Source organism: Artemia franciscana, chromosome 9 (assembly GCF_032884065.1).
Source record: "Artemia franciscana chromosome 9, ASM3288406v1, whole genome shotgun sequence".
Taxonomy (NCBI): domain Eukaryota; kingdom Metazoa; phylum Arthropoda; class Branchiopoda; order Anostraca; family Artemiidae; genus Artemia; species Artemia franciscana.
This window is the reverse complement of record NC_088871.1, coordinates 36159336-36182926: the sequence shown is the minus strand read 5'-3', so window position 1 is coordinate 36182926 and position 23591 is coordinate 36159336. Positions and strand designations below refer to the sequence as shown.

The 23591-nt window shown below is 34.4% G+C and overlaps 1 protein-coding gene across 1 annotated transcript in view; it reads right to left on the bottom strand.

Annotated features, from left to right (window-relative positions):
* Positions 1-23591, bottom strand: part of LOC136031352 (host cell factor 1-like) — a 97017-nt gene that overhangs the window by 19114 nt on the left and 54312 nt on the right. The window contains exons 10-13 of the mRNA XM_065710849.1: positions 19645-19827; positions 15569-15729; positions 12430-12586; positions 4883-5119 (exon numbers count right to left, since the gene is read on the bottom strand). Coding sequence (XP_065566921.1) covers positions 4883-5119; positions 12430-12586; positions 15569-15729; positions 19645-19827 — 738 coding nt within the window. The remainder of the gene's footprint in view (positions 1-4882; positions 5120-12429; positions 12587-15568; positions 15730-19644; positions 19828-23591) is intronic.

Here is a 23591-nt window from a genome sequence, read left to right as displayed (position 1 = left end):
AGCCGTCTTGAAATTTGGAAGCTTCATTTGTGGATTTTGGTAGTATGTTTACGGAGCAGCTCCACCGGAATTATGATATTGGGATTGCTGGTCACTATGTTTCTTGTAATTCAAAGTATCTATTTAAAGATTGTTTGAGGTCCGGGTATAGTGGTGGTGATTCATAAGATCTCAAAATTTTGCACCTTAACTGCCAGGGTTTGAATTCATCTTTTAATTTTTTAAGCGAGATATGTGAACTTTCCATTTTTCAGGTTATTGGTCTCACAGAAACATAGCTAAATGAGCATAACTCTGCTCTCTTGGATATTCCAGGGTATGCACTTAATTATAGGAATCGTCAGTTTCGACAACATGGAGTAATTGGAGCTTATATAGGGAGCGATATCGAGTTTTGGTAAGACGTAATCTAGTGCTGTATCCCGAGATGTTATGTGAGGCACTTATCCTTAAGCTCAGGCTTAAGCCAAAAGATGTTTATGCTGTTGTACTATATAGACCACCATCTGGGTCTATACCGGCCTTTATGGATATTTTGGAGGAACAGTTGGTTAAACTACCTACTGGTTCGCACCCATTCTTCATGCTTGGGGACTTTAATATTGACCTTAACGATATGAATTCGACTACTCCAATGGACTTCCTACAGGTCATATAGTTTATTTCCCACTATTAATATTTGTACGCGTGTTACCACTTTAACGGCAAAGTTACTTGATAATATTTTTTTCTAATTCTAACTTTTCAGATCCAGGGGTTATTATTACTGATGTTTCAGACCATTTTGGGATTTCGGCAAGTTTTAAAGTTTGTTTTCCGAGGCAGCAAGGCCAAGGAGTGAAAATGAGTATGTTACCTGTGCTCAACCAGAGTAACCTAGAAAAGTTTAAACAAGAGATTTCTAATGTTGATTGGAATAATGTAGTTGAAAATCTAGACGATATAAATATGAGTTTTCAGAGATTTTATGATACATTAATCTCTATTTTGAGTAAAACTTGTATAATGAATCGAACAAGGTCAAGGAAAAAGATACCCAAAAAACCGTGGTTGTCACCTAGTCTTTTGCTGTGCATAAATAAGAAAGACCAGTTATATAGGGATTCAATAAGGAATGAAAATGATCCAGTTTGCACTAGAATTTATAAAAATTACAGAAATGCTGTTAATAAACTTCTGAGAAATGCGAAAAAAAAAATTTTTGAGTGTAAATTTAAAGATACTTGTGGTTACCCAGCTAAAACATGGAAAATTATTAAAAGTGTTATATCTTCAACAGATCCGGTTCTGCCTGATGAATTTACTACAAGTGATGGGTTCAAATCGAATGAGCCTGATGTAATATGGAATGCCCTTTCGGAACATTTGCAACAGTTTGGGCTTGATTTTCTCGTACTACAGTAGCTTCTGATAATGATCCTCCGCTGGAGACTTTAATGGGTACTTCTGTCGATGTATCAATGTATCTAAGACCTGTCACTCATGATGAAATTCGTAAGATTATCTTTGAGACGAAAAGTTCTTCGGCTGGGAGTGATTCCATTAACCTTCTTGTTTTGAAAACCGTGTTTCCAAGCATTTCACATATATTTACGTCCCTTATTAATGCTTGTTTTAAGCAAGGTAAGTTCCCCAATTGTCTTAAAATTGCAAGGATAACTCCTGTTTTTAAGGGTGGTAACAAGAATGATTTGGGGAATTACAGACCAATTTCATTATTACCTGCTGTTCACGAGTTTTAGAAAAATGTATTAATATCAGAATTTATGAGCATTTGGAACGTCATAAACTTCTACATTCAAATCAGTTTGGTTTCAGGAAGGGTAGAAGAACCGAAATGGCGATTTCATTTATTACTACTATAATTAATGATGCTCTTGATAAAAAGCTTAGGGTAGCTGGTATATTTTTGGACTTTGACAGTTGACCGTCGAATATTATTAAAAAAAAATGTGAATCTTATGGATTAAGGGGTGCTACATTGGGTTTGCTTTGCAGTTATCTTCATAATAGACAGCAGTATGTCAATTTACAAGGATTTTTGTCTAGTAAAAATGTTGTTAATTGGGGGTTCCCCAAGGATCCGTACTGGGTCCGACCCTGTTTTTAATTTTTATTAATGATCTGCCGCATGTTGTGAAAGCTCTACCCAGAATTGACGACTTTGTTGACAACGCTCCGAGTAAGACCCAGGTTACTATGCCATTATTTGCTGATGATACAACCTTGGTGTCTTTTGTCCCTACGGAACAACTGCTCATGTCAACGATAAATGCAGCAATGAGCAAGATATGTACATGGTTTAAAATAAACCACCTTGACCTGAATATAGATAAGTCAAGTTTTTTTTATTTTATATATCCAAATTTTTACCCTTGGTTTACGGAAATGATTTCGCAGCGGGGAATTATTAAACGAACAAGGTTCACCAAATGCCTCGGAAACAATGTTGATGAAACCCTATCATTTAAAGATCATGTGAAGTCAGTTTCGAAAATATTGTCACGTAACTTAGGTATCATGCGCAAGTTAAAACATATTCCCCCCCCCCAAATGTTCTACGATTGTTATACCTTTCCCTGATTCACCCATACTTTTCCTGATTTACCCTTACATTTTGTATTGCTCGTCGATTTGGCTTGGTACCTTCCCTTCGATAGTTCGTCCAATCCGCATGATCCAGAATAATGCTATCCGAGTTCTTTGTGGTGTTGGGAACCATGAGTCTTTGAGGTCTGTGTATAGAGATTTAAATATGATGCCTGCAGCTGGATTACGTGATTTTTATACGTTGATTTTTATATAAAAGTATCACAGTAAGAGCCTTCCTGATTGTTTAACAGAAATATTTTGTGAGAGGTCTGATGTTCACCACCACATTACTCGGATACGAGGTAATACTGAGGTTCCTCGATTAGTTTCAAGTAGGTCTTCTTTTTCACTTATTTACAGAGCTTCAAAACTTTGGAATAAACTGAGTATAGATATCAAGAAAATAGGTAGCTTTGGCCAGTTTAAGTCTGATTTACCTGTGGAGTTGCTCGGTAGCTATACTTTTGAAACAGATTAACTAAAATAAATTGGGGGCACGCAAGGTAATGCATTGTTTATGTTTCTTTTTTATTGTTGTTGATTTCGGTAAATGGTCTCATTCTCCATATTCTCTCTTTATTTTCCTTGAATTTAGCACAGCCTCGCAAGCTTCGCTTATGTTGTGCTATTGATTAAGAAATGTTTATTTCTAAGAAAACTGTTCTACTACTACTACTACACCATAAAGGACATTACTGTAAAAATTACCGTAAAAGGTAACTAGTTACCGTCAAAGCTACCTAGAACATACAGTAAACAACGCTACTGTAAAAAATTACCGTAAAAAAATCGTCTTTTATAGTCTGTGTATCATAAAAAGGACACACAGCACCTACTTGGATGTGTCACAATATATAACTGACAAATAATAGAACTTATGATATGCTATCATTCTTTTTTAAGATATTGTTTTAAATGTATGGATCTTTAAAATTTGATATATTAAGGCGATGTGGAAGCTTAAAATCAATTTGCAGGCTTCAGCCTTCCTGTCTTGTCGGCTGACTCACAAAGACAAAGGGAACATTGGCGAATTTTCTAAGGGGACAAGTCATCATCCAGAGCTATTGAGAATGTGTGGTTTGACTAGAGAGATTTACTTTAAAAGTCAGTAAAATTTTACGTCCCTTTTGATGGCATGCTTGTTAATGAAAACGAGTGATACCACAGAGAGCTCCCAATGAGGCAAAATTATCATAAGCTTTAAAAAGAAAATTCTGCTGCATTTAGTCAATAAAACGAAGTTTACATTTTCTGATGAGGAAAATTTGGTTTAAACTGAATATTTCTATCTCCGGTACGAAACGCGAGAAGCTAAACGTTTTTTCTAACATTTTTCCAGAAAGTAGGGATAAGCTTTTAGTTTTCTATATCCATTATCCAAGCTTTACAAATTTTGGCAAGACCGTCAAATCAATTCTAAATGTTAAGCAACACAAGCACAAAAGTGTATAGCGAGATATAGTGATTCTTTTAGGTAGTGCATCCCCTTAAACATTGAGATATGGTTCAGTTATCTTAGTGTATTTCCATTACTAAAAACGGCTCATAATCAACCTTACCATCTTCTTCTTTTGAATCGAACACACAACATTAGATTAGCCGTTACTCTCAATTTTGACAAATTTGAGCTAAGCAGCCACAGTAGTCAAACTTACCCCACGTCTAATATAGTTTATTATATCCAAGCGCTTATTGAACAAGCGCCAATTTTACGCTCTACTGAATACCATTTAGAGCGAGAAATTTAGAAATTGGAAGAAATAAAAAGTCTTGCGGTATTAATTTCCCTTTTTATGCCCTTATGTTGTTCCTATTGTTGAAAACTATCGTTACAAATGGCATCCTCCATGTCTGAAATACAGAGCTTCCTGGGAGGGTATAAAGAGGAAGGTTTTGGATAGATTGGGATGGAGAAGGAGCGTGCGTAGCTGTCTCGGCCTCAGGTGGCTTGGGCTGCAGTGAGTTGTTAGTAGTAGTTAGTTGAAAAAAATTACTTCCCGGAACGGACCAATATCAATAATGAATTACTCAGGGCATCTGATAATTTCAAGCATAAAGGTAAATTTTAAGAAACATTCCTATTGTCTATTTTGTGTGTGTTGTAGTTTTCAATTAAAACTAGCTTTTTTTTATTTATTAGTCTTCAATTGGTAGTGCGCTCACCCTCCCTTTGCTACTTGTATCAACAAAGGTATTGAAATTTTAAATTTCATGACAAATAAATACCTCATATGTTTAGCGTCAACAACTAGCAATATAACAACATAAACAGGGAGTTACAAATTACCTTTGAGTCTTAGCGGCTCATCGTCTTCCATGTCAGAGAAAGAGGGGCTTTTAGCGCCCCCGACTAAACGCAACGGATTCCGGTCGTCCTCACCATAGACGGCATCAGCTTCATCACCAAAATCACCGAGCAATTGCAGAGATTCATCCTGACCTTCCCCATTATCAACAAGAAGGCCAGCTTCAGCAGCCAGCGCAGCAAGTGCAGCATCAGTAGTAGCTGGGCCATCAAGTAGTCCTAGAAAGACAAGGTAAAATATATTCAAATATCCACTTTAGCCATCCACAAAAAAGGTAAAGAATGCGGAATTGGACTTTACAGTCCCTACCAGCGGTGCTGATCTCTGTTTTTTGGCCCTTCAGCCAGGAAGTGCAATGGGGGGTGGGGGAGGCCAACTATCCTGTGCTTTTGCACACCCTTCCTGTTTACCTTCCCCAGATTTCTCCAGGTACCCATTTAAAGCTGGGTTGACTCTGGCTGAGCTTACAGAGTCATCCAAAAAGTAAAGAAAAATATTGTTTAATTACTATCGGTCAAAAGAAAAGAAGAAATCCATACAGCGTTAATCCAGCCAGATTACTAAATGATGCAAAGAGGCAGTGAAAGGGTTGCCATATGACAGAACTTTTATGTCACATCTAAGCACTTCACGGCTTTCAGCTTTACATCCGTCCAGAGTTCCCGCAAAAAAGAAAGACAAACAATAAGGAAAACACAAAAAAGAGTGCTCACCCTCTTATATCCCAAAGGCTAGTTTGTCATTTACTCTTTATGAAAACAAAACAGCCTGAACAAGGATTCAAATTACCAAAAATTTCTTTCTTTGTATATATTTTTATTCTTTTTTTTTTTCTAATAAATTATAATACATTCTTAAAAATGGGCAACTAAAACTGATACTTTGATGTTATTCTCGGCTTTATTTTAAATTAACAACTTAAAATCTAGCTTGGAGGTAGACAAAATTAGACAAAATATCCTGAAGTTCCAAGCGCACAAAATAGAATAAACAACCACATGGAAAGTGCCATCAGAATTAATTTGCTGAAATTGATGGCAGCACTTTCCGAGCCCATGAGGAAATATTCCTTTTTTGAAGCTATTTATCATCAATTTTTTTTATAATAACTTATAATAACTTATCATCTATTTAAAATTATAAGAAAACTCATTTATCGACGGGGCCAGGGAGTCGTCACCCATGTTAAGCAACTAAAAGCTGTTTCAAATAGGAATTTTGTGATAACAAACGTTGTGATTAACAAGAAGAATCTTCATAGCAGGAATTAACACAAAAAGACTGACGCTACTATCCTCTCACACCCCTCTTCTTTAGATTATTATTTACGTTTTATGAAAGCAATTTACAATTTGAACTAGGATTCAGAGTTCAAAGTTTATTCAGAAAAAATTTACAACAAAACACTTCAACATAGTCTCCCCCGTAAGAACCAAGGCAAGGAAGAAACAGGGAAAATATACATACATACATACATATATATATATATATATATATATATATATATATATATATATATATATATATATATATATATATATATATATATATATATATATAATATATATATATATATATATATATATATATATATATATATATATATATATATATATATATATATATATAAATATATATATATATATATATATATATATATATATATATATATATATATATATATATATATATAAATATATATATATATATATATATATACATATATATATATATATATATATATATATATATATATATATATATATATATCAAACAGTTCGTGGTAACGAACTGTAGTGAGGAGCGACCCGGCTCAATAGTAACCAAAACTCAAAAAAATTGAATTTTGATATCAATAGCTACATCAAAAGAATCGCATTTTAATGCTGATTTTAAATATACAAGTTTCATCAAGTTTTGTCTTACCCATCAAAAGTTACGAGCCTGAGAAAATTTGCCTTATTTAAGAAAATAGGGGAAAACACCCCCTAAAAGTCGTAAGATCTTAACGAAAATGACACCATCAGATTCAGCGTATCAGAGAACCTACTGTAGAAGTTTCAAGCTCCTCCAGCATAGTCGAAAACCATAATATGTCTTTGGGGATGACTTACTCCCCCACAATCCCTGGGGGAGGGGCTGCAAGTTACAAACTTTGACCAGTGTTTACATATAGTAATGGTTATTGGAAAGTGTACAGACGTTTTCAGGGGGATTTTATTTTGTTTGGGGGTGGGGCTGAGGAGAGGGGACTATGTTGGAGGATCTTTCCTTGGAGGAATCTGTCATGGGGGAAGAAAAATTCAATGAAAAGGGCGCAGGATTTTCTAGCATTACTATAAGAAAACAATGAAAAATAAACATGAAAACTTTTTTCAAATGAAAGGAAGGAGTAGCATTGAAACTTAAAACGAACAGATATTATTACGAATATGAGGGGTTCTAATAATACTTTAGCATAAAGAGCGAGGTATGTAGGAGGAGATAAATACCTCGGTCTTTATGCTAAGTATTTTTAGTAATTTCAACTATTTATTCTACGGCCTTTCTGATTCAGGGGTCATTCTTAAAGAATTGGGACAAAACTTACGATTTAGTGTAAAGAGCAAGGTATTAACGAGGGTACAAACCCCCTCGTATACATAATAAAAATACAAGGTTATGAAAGTTTGTTACGTAAGTTAATTCTTAAGTTACGTATATTTTTTACTTATAAAAACGTTCGTTAAAAATTAAAAGTTCTAGTTGCCTTTTTAAGTAACCGAAAAATTGGAGGGCAACTAGGCCTCCTTCTCCACCCCTTATTTCTCAAAATCGTCTGATCAAAACTAAGAGAAAGCCATTTAGCCAAAAAAGAATTAATATACAAATTTCATTTTAATAATTTATGTGCGGAGAGCCAAAACCAAACATGCATTAATTCAAAAACGTTCAGAAATTAAATAAAAAAAACTTATTTTTTTAGCTGAAAGTAAGGAGCGACATTAAAACTTAAAACGAACAGAAATTACTCCTTATATGAAATGGGTTGTCCCCTCCGCAATCCCTCGCTCTTTACGCTAAAGTTTGACTCTTTGCCACAATTCTACTTTTTAAAACAATCAAAAGTTTTAGCGTAAAGAGCGAGGGATTGCGGAGGGGACAACCCATTTCATATACGGAGTAATTTCTGTTCGTTTTAAGTTTTAATGTCGCTCCTTACTTTCAGCTAAAAAAATTATTTTTTTTATTTAATATATATATATATGTATAAACCGACTTAATAACAAGCTAGACAGGGGGTATCATTTTATTTCAAACCCAACAACCCATAAGAGTAAAATAACCCTAAAACTACCAGAATTTTCTAACTGTACATGTTCTTTGACGTAGAGATTGTCCTTCTTCTTTCCGTAGTTTTTTCCTTTTCTTCCAGCATATATGAAATTATCAATTCAGATTTGCTATCAAAAAATGCAGCCAATTTGCATTAACAATTTCTTCCATTTTAATCCATTCGATTTGAATGCTAAGCAAATCAATTGGCAAATCGATTTGTGATTCATTAATTTCAAATTTGTTATTTCTGCTAATTTTCGATTTTATTTTTTTGTCATTTTTGTAAGTTTTCCACGAGGTTTGGCTTTTAGACTTTTTAATCCTTAAAGATTTGCTTTAGTTAATTTTCCTGTAGACTTCCTACGTTATTTGATTTTATCCGAGTATGTTTGTTTGCTATGATTGTTTATTTAATTTCAGTTGGATTTGGGTTTCTATGATTGTTTATTTAATTTCGGTTTGATTTAGGTTTTATACTTCAGTAGCAAAATATTTTTGTGCTTTTTAAGCTTGATTTGCATATTCAACTTAAAACTACACTCATTAAAACTTAAAACGAACAGAAATTATTCCGTATATTAAAGGGGCTGTTCCCTCCTCAATGCCACGCTCTTTACGGTAAAGTGTTTAATTGTTTTAAAAAGTAGAGTTGTGAGAAAGAGTCAGACTTTAACGTAAAGAGCTTGGCATTGAGGAGGGGACAGCCCCTTTCATATACAGAATAATTTCTGTTCGTTTTAAGTTTTAATGTCACTCCTTACTTTCAGTTAAAGAAAAACTTTTTTTTATTTAAATTCTGAATATTTTTGAATTAATGAAGATTTTGATTTTGGCTCAATGTACATGAATATTTAAAACGAAATTTGAATATTAATTCTACGTATTGTGGCTAAATGGTTTCTTTAAAGTTTACGGTTTTGAGGACAAAAGTGGCAGGGGAGGGGGCCTAGTTGCCTTCCATTTTTTTGGTCACTTAAAAAGGCCCCAAGAACTTTTCAGTTTATTTACGAACGTTCTTATTAGTAATAAATATACGTAACTTACAGATTAAACTTACGCAACGAACTTCTCGTTTATTTTTATTACGTATATAAAGGGTTCGCCCCTTCGTCAATACCTCGCTCTCTACACTAAAGTTTAATTTTGTTCCATATTTTTAAGAGTGACACCTGAATCACAAAGACCGTTGAATCAGAATAAATAGCTCTTTTGAAATTGCTAAAAATACTTTAGGGTAAAGATTGAGGTACTGAGGAGGGGAAGAAACCCTCATATACGTAAATATTTCTGTTTGTTCTAAGTCTTAATGTTGCTCCCTACATTCAGTTGCAAAAACTTGTTTTTTTTTCTATTTATATTTCTGAATGTTTTTAAATTAATGCAGATTTTGATTTTGGCTCACCATGCTTAAATAATTAAATCGAAATTTGCCTACTAATTTTACTTTTTTGGCTAAATGACTCTCAAAGCTTTGATCGGACGATTGTGAGAAAAGGGGGCGGGGGAGGGGGCTTAGTTGCCCTTGAATTGTTTTTGTTACTTAAAAAGTCCACTAGAACTTTTAATTTTATTTTAAGAATGTTTTTTCATTAGTCATAAATATACGTAATTTACAAATTAACTTACGCAATAAACTTCTATATATGTATATTTTCGTTACGTATATGAGGGGTTCGCCCCTTCGTCAATACTTCGCTCTCTACACTAAAGTATTGTTTTGGTCCAATTCTGTAAGAATGACCCCTGAATCACAAAGGCCGTTTAATTAGAATAAATAGCTCTTTAGAAATTAATAGAAATACTTCAGCGTAAACAGTGAGGTATTGACGAGGGGACGAACCCCCTCATATACATAATAATTTCTCTTCATTTTAAATTTTAATGTTACTCCTTACTTTCAGTTGAAGGAACTTGTTATTTTATTTAATTTCTCATTGTTTTTTTAAATAATACTTCATGGAAATTCACTTTCCCCACGTTAAGTTCCTTCATGGAAAGATCCTCTCAAGTAACCCCCTCCCCACAACCAGAAAAAATCAACCTTGAAAACGCCCGTATCTTCCCAATAACCAATACTATATGTAAACAATGGGCAAAGTTCGTAGCTTGCAGCCCTTCCCCGGGAACTGTGGGGGATTAAGTCGTCGTCAAAGACATAGCTATTAGATTTTTCTGACTATGCTGAACAAAATGGCTATCTTGAAATTTTGACCCGATGACTTCGGAAAAAAAATGAGTGGGATTTTTTTGTCACTTAAAAAGGGCACTAGAACTTTCAATATCCGTTAGAATAAGCCCTCTCACGACATTCTAGGACCACTGGATCGATATTATCACCCCTGAAAAAAAAAAACAAAAAAACAAAAACAAACAAACAAAAATAGATAAACAAAAAAACACGCACCCATGATCTTCCTTCTGGCAAAAAAAATATAAAAATTCATTTTTGAATATAGGAGCTTGAAACTTCTACATTAGGATTCTCTGATACGTTGAATCTGACGGTGTGATTTTCAATAAGATTCCATGACTTTTACGGGGTATTTCCCCCTTTTTTCGAACATAAGGCAAATTTTCTCAGCCTCGTAACTTTTGATGGGTAAGACTAAATTTAATGAAACTTATATATTTAAAATCAGCATAAAATCCGATTCATTTGATGTATATATTGGTATCAAAATTCCGTTTTTAGAGTTTCGGTTACTGTTGAGCCGGCTCACTTCTTACTACAGTTCGTTACCACGACTTGTTTGAAATATTTTATATATATTTTAAGTATGTCTTTTTTTCGATTGAGATGGCTTTTGAAAGGATTAAGAATAACTATATGGACTGTCTTATCAATAATAGGATACTCTGATTAGTAGGATACTTCTAATTTCTCTGATATCACAGTTAACCATAATAGTCACAACTAATTTCTGATAGCGCTGAAGAAGGGGAGGGAGGCCTTTTTTCGTTATATAACAAATAGAAAACCTGCTCAAAATATTTCAAAATAAAATATTAAAACTAAACTGAAAGAGATTGTATTTCTTTTTTCCTTTAAGGACAAAAAAAAACATTATTCAAAGTATTTATCGTTATCTGTAAGGCCCAAATGACACTAACCTTTAGGGGATTGAAGGAACTGGAGGCCCATTCTCACTTGTGGTACTTTAGTTTGTTGTATAGATTACTCATTGTCTTTATTTGTTATATTTAAATTAGACTGAATTATTAACTATGACTTCTGTTCGTTTTGGATTTTTTTTTTGTTAATTCATAGCAATTTTGTTTGTTGCACATTTGACTTATCATTGGGTTTCATATCTGTTCGTTTAAGGTTTAATTTCGGTCCGAACTTTTCTCCAGAATATACTTTTTGAAAACAATCTTTGTATAAACACTATAGATGAAGAACATATCTATAGCATAGGTAGATAAAGATATTAGCTCAACCACCACACCTCCTTTACACCCTCAAGTCCTTATGGACTCCTTTTAAACTTTGGTCCATATGAATTAAATCTGTGCATAGCAAAATTAGTTATATTTCCTTTAAAGATACATGTAACCCATTTGACCACCAGAAGTCTATTACAGTATGTATACCCTGAAAAAGAGCCGACGGAAATTTTGATTCGATCTTACAACATAGCTCTATAATGAAAGAAACATTTAAGATGGCTAGATTCTGTTTTTACGAATGAAGGATTATAAATTGTCAAAAATCGTGCTTTTTGGTAATCCATCAGAGGCAAAAAGAAAAATAGGACTTCCTCCAATTTGGCAGGAGGGGGCTATATAGAAGTTTTTGAAGTCAGTAGGAACTTCATGACAAGGAGTAAAAATGGAGCCCCATATAGAGCCAGGTGGAGGAGATGCGTGCGTAACGTTAGGCTCAGCTAGTATAGTGCCACCAAGAGTTATTCGTATCAGTGGTTTATATAGACTTATATGTCTTATATAGAAGTTTTTGAAGTCAGTAGGAACTTCATGACAAGGAGTAAAAATGGAGCCCCATATAGAGCCAGGTGGAGGAGACGCGTGCGTAACGTTAGGCTCAGCTAGTATAGTGCCACCAAAAGTTATTCGTATCAGTGGTAAAAATATACAAAATGCTTAATCACAAATAAAATATTATGAAAATGGGTTTATGGAATAGAAGAAAGTAGGCAGTAATAAGAGGCATTGTAATTGTAGGCAACAATACATTACAAACACGTACCAATTGATGTACTTGGTTGCTGCAATGCCATAGAGGTCCCTTGCTGTCCCTGCTGCATAACAACGACTCGTTGTTGTCCACCTAGCTGAGATTTCGGTTGTCCAACAATAACACGATTCCCTGCTGAACCACTCACTTGTACAGCCACTGGCTTACCCTAAAACTCAAATGAACAGATTAAATGGGATTGGCTAGACCAAAACAATAAGTAATATAAAAATAATTTGTCACTAACTACAAATTATTTTATGGAAATGTAACCTTCCTTACATAAGTATTTCATAAGAGCGAGTTACATGGAAGCAATTTTTGCAAGATAAAAGTAAAAACAGAATATCAGTTGCAAGAAAAGCAGTTACAGCCAAAACTTACTAGGTTAGAAAGGGAAGTCCCGTCCATATTGTAAGAACTTACCACACCCTTTAGACGAGGTCCCTTTTACCTTGCTGAGAATTACTAGGTTTGGCGAAAAATAATGATACAAACTTTGTCTGAACTAGAAAGAAAGGTCAATGGTTTTTTCAAAATCCATCAGTTTATACACAACCAAGTCTGTTCAAGAAATGACACAAATTTTAATGCAAACAAACTTATTGAGAACTTTAAAGCGCCAGTAATAAATTTGATCTTATTAAAAGTTCTCTCCTGCCCCTTTTACATCCCCTCCTCCGAAGGCCCAAGGCCGTGCTGGCACAATTGAAAAAATATTCTTTTACTCGACGAAAACACATGCTTGACAAGCTGAGACCCGACTGAAAGACGTCGAGTTTTATTACGTGGGCGAAAGCAGAGGATAGCTGGCCCCCCAGCCCCCAATTGGACTTCTCCTTTGATATTGAAGTTTTAATATAAAATCAATGTATAATTACATTCCTTTTGACGAAACTTTTAGTATTTTATCCAAAAAAAACTTGACGAACATAAAAACGACACAGAAGAATTATCTGCAGGAATTGAAACAGAGACTATATTAAATTTAGTTAAAATAACTAGCAGGTATACTAATTATTTCAAGTTTAGAGATAATTTTTTCTATCACGCTAGGGTATTAGCAATGGGAGGACCCTTAAGTCCGCTGTCAGCAAATATTTATGTAGAGTATGTGGAAACTTTAACTACAGAAACCTTTTTTTAAACCTTTTAGGATTAAAAAAAAAAAAAAATTATTAAATTTTTTTAATATTCTTTTAATTTTGGGGCAGAATTATGGATGGCGTTATAGTTATTTAGAATTATTAAGAATCACAAATTGAAGGTTTTTCTGGAGCATTTAAATAATTTGGGAGGCGATTTGCCGTAAACCGACTAACAAAAGCCGTTATTTGTCTTTCACTTCAAATCACCCGATCCAAGTAAAAAGGGCTGTAGTTATTTCTTTAGTTGATAGGGTATTAAAATTAGCTTCACCAGAACACATCAGTAGTGGACACATTATTATGAAGGATATTCTAATACCTAATGGATATCCCGAAATATTTGAGAAAATACGATTTCTCAAATAACTGAAAAAAAGAAAAAAAAGTTAATGGAACTTGTAATATTAGAACATGAAGGGCCAACGCATCAAAAAAATTCCACAACTTTGCCTTATATCCCAATGCTGTGTAACAGAAATTAAGAAGAGAACTAAAAAACATAATATAAAAATGGCCCTTAAATCAGGACAAACAATACGCTCTTTGTTAAACAATGGACCATGCACTTGTGGTAAATTGTATGTAGGAAGGACACAGTGGAATTTAGAAAACAGGCTACAGCAAGACAAAAATGCCATTGATTGCTCGCTAAAACATAACCAAAAACCGGAAACCTTTGAATCAGCTGTAGCAAAACACGCATTTGACTTTCTCATCACGATTTTTTATTTGATCAAACAAAAATTGTAGTTACGTCTGGAGGACTTTTGCTAAAGTTTCAGCGAAATTATAGAAACAAAAAAAAATATCAATAGGGGTATTAGGATTAATAGAGATGAAGAGGATTTTAGGATAAACTAAATTTGTAATAGTTTAATTGCGGAGAAGGTAAAATCGTCAACCAGTAGTAATTTACATAATTATCCTCGAACAAGTGGTAACCTTGCGAACAAAAGTCAGAATGAGGTCAAAGCTGAAAAAGTAAACGGACTGCAGCTAAACTCGCAAAAAGAAAATCCATTTAATTTATAATTCATAAGTTTGTTTATTAACCCGTGAGAATTAGTCAGGGGTTATGGACCTGCGGTTCAGTGACTTTTTTTGTTGTTCAAGTAAATATAGTCTTCACCTTTAATAGATTTCCATTTATACGCTGAATGTTGAGGAGGGTAACCAATGATTTCACTAGACAATCGCTTTGGTTTTATTCTTATGTTGTAACATCGGTGCTGAACGTTTGTTTATAATATTCACATTTATACACTGAATGCTGAGAGGAGGGTGACCCATGATTTCACTAAACATTCGCTTTGGTTTTATCCTTATGTTGTAACATCAGTGCTGGAAGTTTATTTATAATATTCCCATTTATACGTGAGAGGGTGATTTCCACTTACATGCTGAGTGTTGGGAGGAGGGTGACCCATGGTTTCACTTCAGACATTCGCTTTGGTTTTATTCTTATGTTGTAAAATCAGTATTGGAAATTTGTTTATACTGTGAGTTGTTCTTTTTTCTCTCTCTCTCTTCGTGTGTTTAATGGTCATTTTTTGTGTTGTTTTTTTAAAACAACTGTTTTTTCCCATTACTAGAATTTTTCCCGCCTTCTTTTACGTTGAGAAAGGCTCCCGAGACATGGGGCCAAAATATAGGGAACATTTTTTTTTTAACTAAAGTGTTGTTTTGCTTTTATTTTATTTTCAATGCTTTGTCAAAACTAAAACCACTTTTTTCACTTAATTTTTCGTCAAAGGAAAATAAAAGAAAGTGAACTCATAAATTACCTTTGTATCCAGAAACTATCATCAACAAAAAATCTAACACAAACTAACCGAAATCCCAACTGTTATCCTCACGACCTCTCGGCCAATTTACTTAATGAAAACAGTGAATCTAAAATTGATTTGACTTTGCAGACTTCTACTGATCAGCATGAGACTTTTTTTTTGCTTTAATAAAAAGGATTTTTGATTTGAAAAGGTGTAAACTCAAAATGATGATACCTGCTGAGAGATAGTTGATCCAGGCGCCAATGAAACTAATTGACCACCTGGCTGACGAACTACATATTGTGCACCAGCAGGCCTGGTAATTGCAACTCTGGTGCCACCTTGAGCTCCACTTGTTGCAGTCGGAGCCGAAGAAACTACAATCATTCTCATGCCTGGAATCATAACAAGAATTTATAAGTTCCATACAAGCTAAATTATTCACGAGGAAATAAATTTCTAAAATATATTTTAGATCTTGAATGATAGTTTTTTTCGAAATTATACGAATGCTTTCTGACTGATTGGCTCAAGCCAAAAATTGAAGAACTTATTGACCCAAAGCAATTTGGTAATCAATTTGAACTTTCTACTAACCATTACCTTGTAACCTTACTGGATACAATATATAAAAATTTGGATAAACCAGATGTTTGGCTAAATCTTCTTTTCTTTCCAGTAGAACTTAATATGTAAAGCATAAAAACGTCTATTCAGATCTCCTTCCAGTTTACTGTGGTGTGCACCAAGGTACCCTCTTTGGCCCGCTCCTGTCTGATTATGACAAATGGACTTGCTGCTGAAAACCCTGACCGCTGGAAATGTGTCCTTACTGAGAAAATACCGAAAAATTTGAAAAGCTCAGCCATGGAAATCATGAAAGTGGGATATCCACGTTAATAACATCACAAAGCAAGCTAATTTGGCACTTGCTACGCTTAAATTTTTCTTCAAGTTTTCTTGCCCTACATTCCACCTTTTAAGAATTTATACAAGATTCACTCGCCCTGTTCTTGAATAAAAAAAAACAAGTTTTTTTTAACTGAAAGTAAGGAGCGACATTAAAACTTAAAACGAACAGAAATTACTTCGTATATGAAAAAGGCTGCTTCCTCATCAATGTCCTACTCTTTACGCTAAAGTTTGACTCTTTCTCTCACCTCTTCTTTTTAAAACAGTAAAAAAAATTAGCGTAAAGAGCGGGGCATTGATGAGGAAGCAGCCCCTTTCATATACGAAGTAATTTCTGTTCGTTTTAAGTTTTAATGTCGCTCCTTACTTTCAGTTAAAAACTTGTTTTTTTTTATATTTAATTTCTGAACGTTTTTGAATCAATGCATGTTTTGGTTTTGGCTCTCCGCAGAGGAATAATTAAAACGAAATTTGTATATTTATTTTTTTTGGCTAAATGGCTTTCTCATAGTTTTGATCGAATGATTTTGAGAAAAAAGGAGCGGGGGAGGAAGCCTAATTGCCCTCCGACATTTTGGTTACTTAAAAAGGCAACTAGAACTTTTAATTTTTTACGAATGCTTTAATTAGTATAAGATATACATTACTTATAAATTAGCTTACGTAACGAACTCTTGTATTCTCATGTTTTTACTACATATACGAGGGAGTTCACCCCCTTGTCAGTTCCTCGCTCTTTACACTAAAGCTTAAATTTTGTCCCAATTCATTAAAAATGACCCCTGAATCACAAAAGCCGTAGAATAAATAGTTGAAATTAATAAAAATACTTTAGCGTAAAGAGCGAGGTATTAGGAGGAGGTTAGCCCCTCATATGCGTAATAATTTCTGTTCGTTTTAAGTTTTAATGCTGCTCCTTACTTCCAGTTGAAAAAACTTTTTCATATTTATTTTTTCATTGTTTTTTTTAAATAATGCTAGAAAATCCTGCGGTCCCTTCATGGAAATTTTCTTCCCCCATGACATATTCCTAGATGGATAGCTCCCCCAACATATACCCCTCTTCTCAATCCCTCCCCCAACCAAAAAATCCCCCTGAAAACGTCTGTACACTTCCCAATAACCATTACTATATGTAAGCACTGGTCAAAGTTTTTAACTTGTAGCCCCTCCCATGGGGACTGTGGGGGAGTAAGTCGTCCCCAAAGACATAGTATATAAAGTTTTTCGACTACGTTGAATAAAATGGCTATCTCAGAATTTTGACCCGTTGACTTTGGGAAAATAATTAGCGTGGGAGGAGCCCTAGGTGCCCTCCAATTTTTTTGGTCACTTAAGAAGGGCACTAGAACTTTTCATTTCAGTTAGAATGAGCCCTTTCGAAACATTCTAGGACCATTTGGTCGATACGATCACCCCCGGAAAAAAAAATAATAAAATAAACAAACACGCATCCGTGATCTGGCTTCTGGCCAAAAAAAAAACAACAAAATTCCACATTTTTGTAGATAGGAGCTTGAAACTTCTAATGTAGGATTCGCTGATACACTGAATTTGATGGTGTGATTTTCGTTAGGATTCTATAACTTTTAAGGGGTGTTTCCCCCCATTTTCTAAAATAATGCAAATTTTCTCAGGCTCGTAACTTTTGATGGGTAAGCCTAAACTTGATGAAACTTATATATTTAAAATCAGCATTAAAATGCGATTCTTTTGATGTAGCTATTGGTATAAAATTCCATTTTTTAAAGTTTTGGTGACTATTGAGCCGGGTCGCTCCTTACTACAGTTCGTTACCACGAACTGTTTGATATCCTTGTCCGATTTGGCGTTTTGGTTTAACTACTTCCCAATATTATTCCATAGTCAGTCTAGAAGCGAGCATTATGAACTATCCATGGTCAAGGTAAACTCCCATATCACTTTCTTTTTAAGCATTTCCAGCTCACTACCACATCAGAGAGAAGAACCATCCTGTGTACCCGGTTTGGTAACAAAGCCATGACAAACCCCCGTTTCGAAGATTTATTCCCCCCCCCCGCCCTATCAACCTTGAAGATCCCGACTCAAAGACCCAACTCCTAGCAAGTCCCCACTTTTCAACCTCTCCCACTAATCCACGAGAGATACAGAAAGTTCCATTCCTGCATTTCTAAACATTATTAATCAGTGAATTTATTATATTGATTCAGTTTTTTAGTTGATTACTTAAAAAAAAACTAGTTTTTTTAACTGAAAGTAAGGAGCGACATTAAAACTTAAAACGAACAGAAATTTCTCCGTATATGAAATGGGTTGTCCCCTCCGTAAAGAGCGAAAAGGAGCGTAAAGAGTGAAGGATTGCGGAGGGGACAACCCATTTCATATACGGAGAAATTTCTGTTCGTTTTAAGTTTTAATGTCGCTCCTTACTTTCAGTTGAAAAAAATAGTTTTTTTTGTAATTTCTGAGCGTTTTTGAATTAATGCATGTTTGATTTTGGCTCTCCACACATAAATTATTAAAATGAAATTTGCATATTAATTCCTTTTTTTGGCTAAATGGCTTTCTCTTAGTTTTTTTAAAATCATCATGAAAATCCGATTCTTTTGATGCATATTTTAGCATCAAAATTCCGTTTTTTAGAGTTTCGTTTACTATTGAGCCAGGTCGCTCGTTACTACAGTTCGTTACCACGAACTGTTTGATGATTGTTCTTTTTTAAATCTGACAAGTGTCTGTCTGACTGTCTGTGTTTTTCCTTTTTTTTTTTTTATTTGACAAGTTTTATCTGACTCTGATACTTAACGTAAAGTACTAATTCGTCACCACACGCCGTGAAAGTCATTTTTAAAATAAAAGTCTCTGTATCTCTCTCTCTCATATAAAATAATAATATTAGGTTCTATTAGGTCTTCCAAACCAAAAAAGATTTCAAGGCATTTTTTTGTCTATATTCAAACCAATTTCTTCTGAGGCCCAAGAATTCTATAAGAGCATAATACGAATGTATCATGTTCTCCCTCTCCCCAATTCACGAAAAGATGGGCTAAAAAAAACATATATTTAATGTCTATAAGAACATAATATGAGTGTACCGGGTTCTTCCTCTCTCCCATTCACGAAAAGATGAGCTAATATAACTTATATTGACAGTCTATAAGAGCATAATATGAATGTACCATGTTCTCCCTCTCCCCCGTTCACGAAAAGATGTGCTAATACAACTTATATTCAATGTCTATAAGAGCATAATATGAATGTACCATGTTCTCTTTCTCACTCATTGCTGAAAAGACGGGTAATATAACTTATATTGAAAGTATTTCCATAAATATAAATAGCTCACGTAGATTGGCCCTGGAAAAAAATATTACAATTTGAAAATGACTCTATAGAGGTCTAGAAGAGGAACATACCAGATTGAGTAGTAACAGAGCCAGGGGTCGCAACTTTCATCCCTTGAGGATTAGTTACTACAACAATGTGACCTTGGGATCCTTGCGCACGCGACATAACAATAGCTTGTCTTGTCCCTTGACCTTGGATTGATGTTTGAGGACGCATGCCTGGACGTATTGGGGTTGCTACTCTAGGTTGACCTTTAAGAGAGAGAAAAAATACAATTGAGCTTGTAAACAAGCTTCATTACAAACTTTCAATTAGTAGATGAAAGCCAAATAATATTCCAAGTCGGGCGGAATTTAGGACAGAAGCAAAGCAAGAGAATAACTACATTATCATTGAAGAGTAAGTTTAACTCTTTTTGCTTAATTTTTATTTACCCAGTGCCAGTTTTTGGCATGTTATTTATTGCAGGGTATTTGCATGTTGCATGTCACTACACTTTGTTCTTAATGAAACCGATTTTCTGTGTCTAATCAGAGATAATCAGCTTGCCCTGAGCGAGATAAAGTACTATGCAGTTATTTTTTATTAAATATTTAACAAATAGAGGAGGTTAGGTATTTAATATAATACATTCTGGGTGGCCTGCTTACCATAATTCTCTGTTGTGTTTTCCATAATTTAGTTTCTAAAGTACTATATTTTAATCATATTTTGGTATATTTCATTAGTATTAAACTAACTTCACTTCTTTGGTGTGGTGGCTATAACACACAAGTACCTGCTGCAGTTCTGAGATATAAATTTTTCAATATAAGAAATCTTTTTGTTCTATTTTTTCAACTGAGATTCAGCTTTATCAACCAACCGAATTACGTCTTTAAAATTAACTTCGCATGATTTTCAGATAAAAAAAAAACACACTGAAAGTTGACTAAAATATACGAACAGACTTTTGAAATTTACTTCAAATTTTTTTCATGGCTGACAAAATGCGTCAAGAGTTGGTTTATAATCACTAAAAAAAAAAGAAGAAGAAAGTTGTCCTATTCTTAAGCTAGTTTAGATCACTTTTAAAGGAAAAATCTGAACGTATTATTCTAACATTGCTTAAACTACTGAATAGAAAATGCAATAATCAATTTTTTTGTAGTAAATTGCTTTTAAGCAGTGATTTTAGCACATTACCTACAGCAATGAACAAAACTGGCCTGTCATATAAAATGAGCACAACCAATAAAATGAATAGAAAAGATTAATTAAGACACAAACAAAAGTACATAAGTAAAATATGAGTATAATACGTAAAAGTAAGCAATACAAGTCAAACAAATAAAAATGAGGACATGCGTAAAAACATAAGTACATTATAAAAAACATACAGCGATGAATCTAACTGACTAGTCAAATAAAAATGAAACAACAAAACGAACACATTAACAATACAAATGACACATTAACGTGATGTATTACAAATTTCATTTATATATGATTTCAACAAACGCTGGCACAAAGCTCTTTCTGTACCACTCAGTTCTTGCATTAATAGGATTTAAACCGGGATTTTTTTGTGCTTTTGATAGGGGTGAACGGGGCTTTGGTGGGAAATAAGGGGCTGGGAGTGTACATTGAAAGCGTCGGTTACAACGCAGATTATTTCCAAAATTGGTACAAAGAGTAACACGTCAGGCTGCCAAGATAGGGAGGTGGAATTCCTCAATGAGGAGAATATAAGGCACTTTGACCTGACCGTAAATAATTCTCAGGGCTCTCTTCTGGATAATCTATAGCCTACCAGACTGATCTACAGTAGGACCAAAATGCCACATTGGACAAGCATACTCAAGTTGTGGACGGATAAAAGATATATAAGGGCGGAGGAAATGTGCTTTTGGGCATAAAAATTTAGCAAATACCTTAAGGAGAGACAGAGATGTACTAGCCTGTTAAACAATGGAGCAAATGTGGGCCTCTCATTTCAAATAGCTAGTCATTGTGATAAGAGATTAGTTTTTGTTGTAATTATTTCATTAGGTATTGGGGTTATGAATTATGGCTTTCATTTAAGAATACTAAAAGTCATAATGTGAGATTTATGGGAGTTCACTTTCATTTTTGACTAGACTACTTCGCTTGCAAGGTCTTCGAGAATTGCCATTGCACTGCTCTTAATATTTCTTCTACACTTTTCGAGCAATGACATGTCATCCACAAACTTCCATCGATCGGCTGATTCATTAGCAAGATTGTTAATCATTACCAAAAATAGTAAACGGCCTAAAAGCGTACCCTGCGGAACTCCACAAGAAAATAGAGAGTGAATCAGGATAAACATTTTTGTACTTAACAACTTGACTCCTATTTGATAGAGAGATGCAATAATGCTGACTAGAAAATGGGGTACATGAAATTCGTTCGGCAATTTTTCAACTAAACATTACGACTAACCAGATCAAAAGCCTTTTGGAGGTCAATTAAAAGGAGATTGAGCCAGGTAATTGGCTCTTCAAGTAATTTATACAGTATCGAGGAGACTGACAAGGTAATATGTCGTTTATAAGCCTTTCATGTTTCCGAATTGTTGTTCATCAATAAGTACAAGAATCGTCTTTTTAAGCAAATTAAATTTAAAAAAACAAGTTTTTTTTAACAGCAAGTGAGGAGCGACATTAAAACTAAAAACGAACAGAAATTGTTCTGTATATGAAAGCGGTTGTCCTTTCCTCAACGCCTCGCTCTTTACGCTAAAGTTTGACTCTTTCAAACAACTCTACTTTTAAAAACAATAAAAACTTAGCGTAAAGAGCGAGGCGTTGAGGAGAGGACAACCCCTTCCATATACGGAACAAAGCCTAGTTTCATTCCAATTTTTGGTTACTTAAAAAGGCAATTAGAACATTTAATGTTTTTAAGAACGCTTTTATTAGTAATAAATATATATAACTTATGAATTAACTTACATAACGAACTTCTATATTTGTATATTTTTATTGCGTATCTGAGGGGTTCGCCCCCTCGTCAATACCTCGCTCTTTACACTAAAGCATGTATTTTGTCCCGATCCCAATGACCCCTGAATCACAAAGGCCGTAAAATAAACAGTTGAAATTACTAAAAATACTTTAGCGTAAAGAGTGACGTTTTATGGAGGAGACGAACCCCCTCATATACGTAATAATTTCTGTTTGTTTTAGATTCTAATGCTGCTCCTTACTTCCAGCTGAAAAAAAACTTTTTTATTTTTCTCTTGTTTTTTTTTTTTTTAAATAATGCTAAAAAAATGCTCATTATAAATTCCTCCATGGAAAGATCCTCCCACGTAGCCCTCTCCCCTCCACCCCCACCCCCTAACGTGAAAGTCCCCCTGAAAACGTCTGTACACTTCCCAATAACCATTACTATATGTAAACAATGGTTACAGTTGTATATTGCAGCCCCTTCCCCGGAGACTGTGGGGGTTAAGGATTCCCGAAAGACATAATTACTAGGTTTTTCGACTATGCTGAACAAAACGGCTATCTCAAAACTTTGATCCAGTGACTTTGGGAAAACAACAAGCGTGAGGGGGGCCTAAGAGCCCTCTGATTTTTTTTTTGGTCACTTAAAAAGGGCATTAGAACTTCAATTTCCGTTAGAATGAGCCCACTCGCAACATTCTAGTACCACTGGGTCGATACGATCACCCCTGGGGGGAAAAACAACAACAAACAAACAAATAAACACGCATCCGTGATCTGTCTTCTAGCAAAATAAACAAAATTCCATATTTTTGTAGATAGGAGCTTGAAACTTCTTCAGTAGGGTTCTCTGACACGTTAGATCTGACGGTTATGACTTTTTTATGAAATTAAATCTGATTATATGACTTTTAGTGGGTGTTTCCCCCTATTTTCTAAAATAAGCCACATTTTCTCAGGCTCGTAACTTTTGATGGACAAAATTAAACTTGATGAAATTTATATATTTAGAATCAGCATAAAAATGCAATTCTTTTGATGTAACTATTGGTATCAAAATT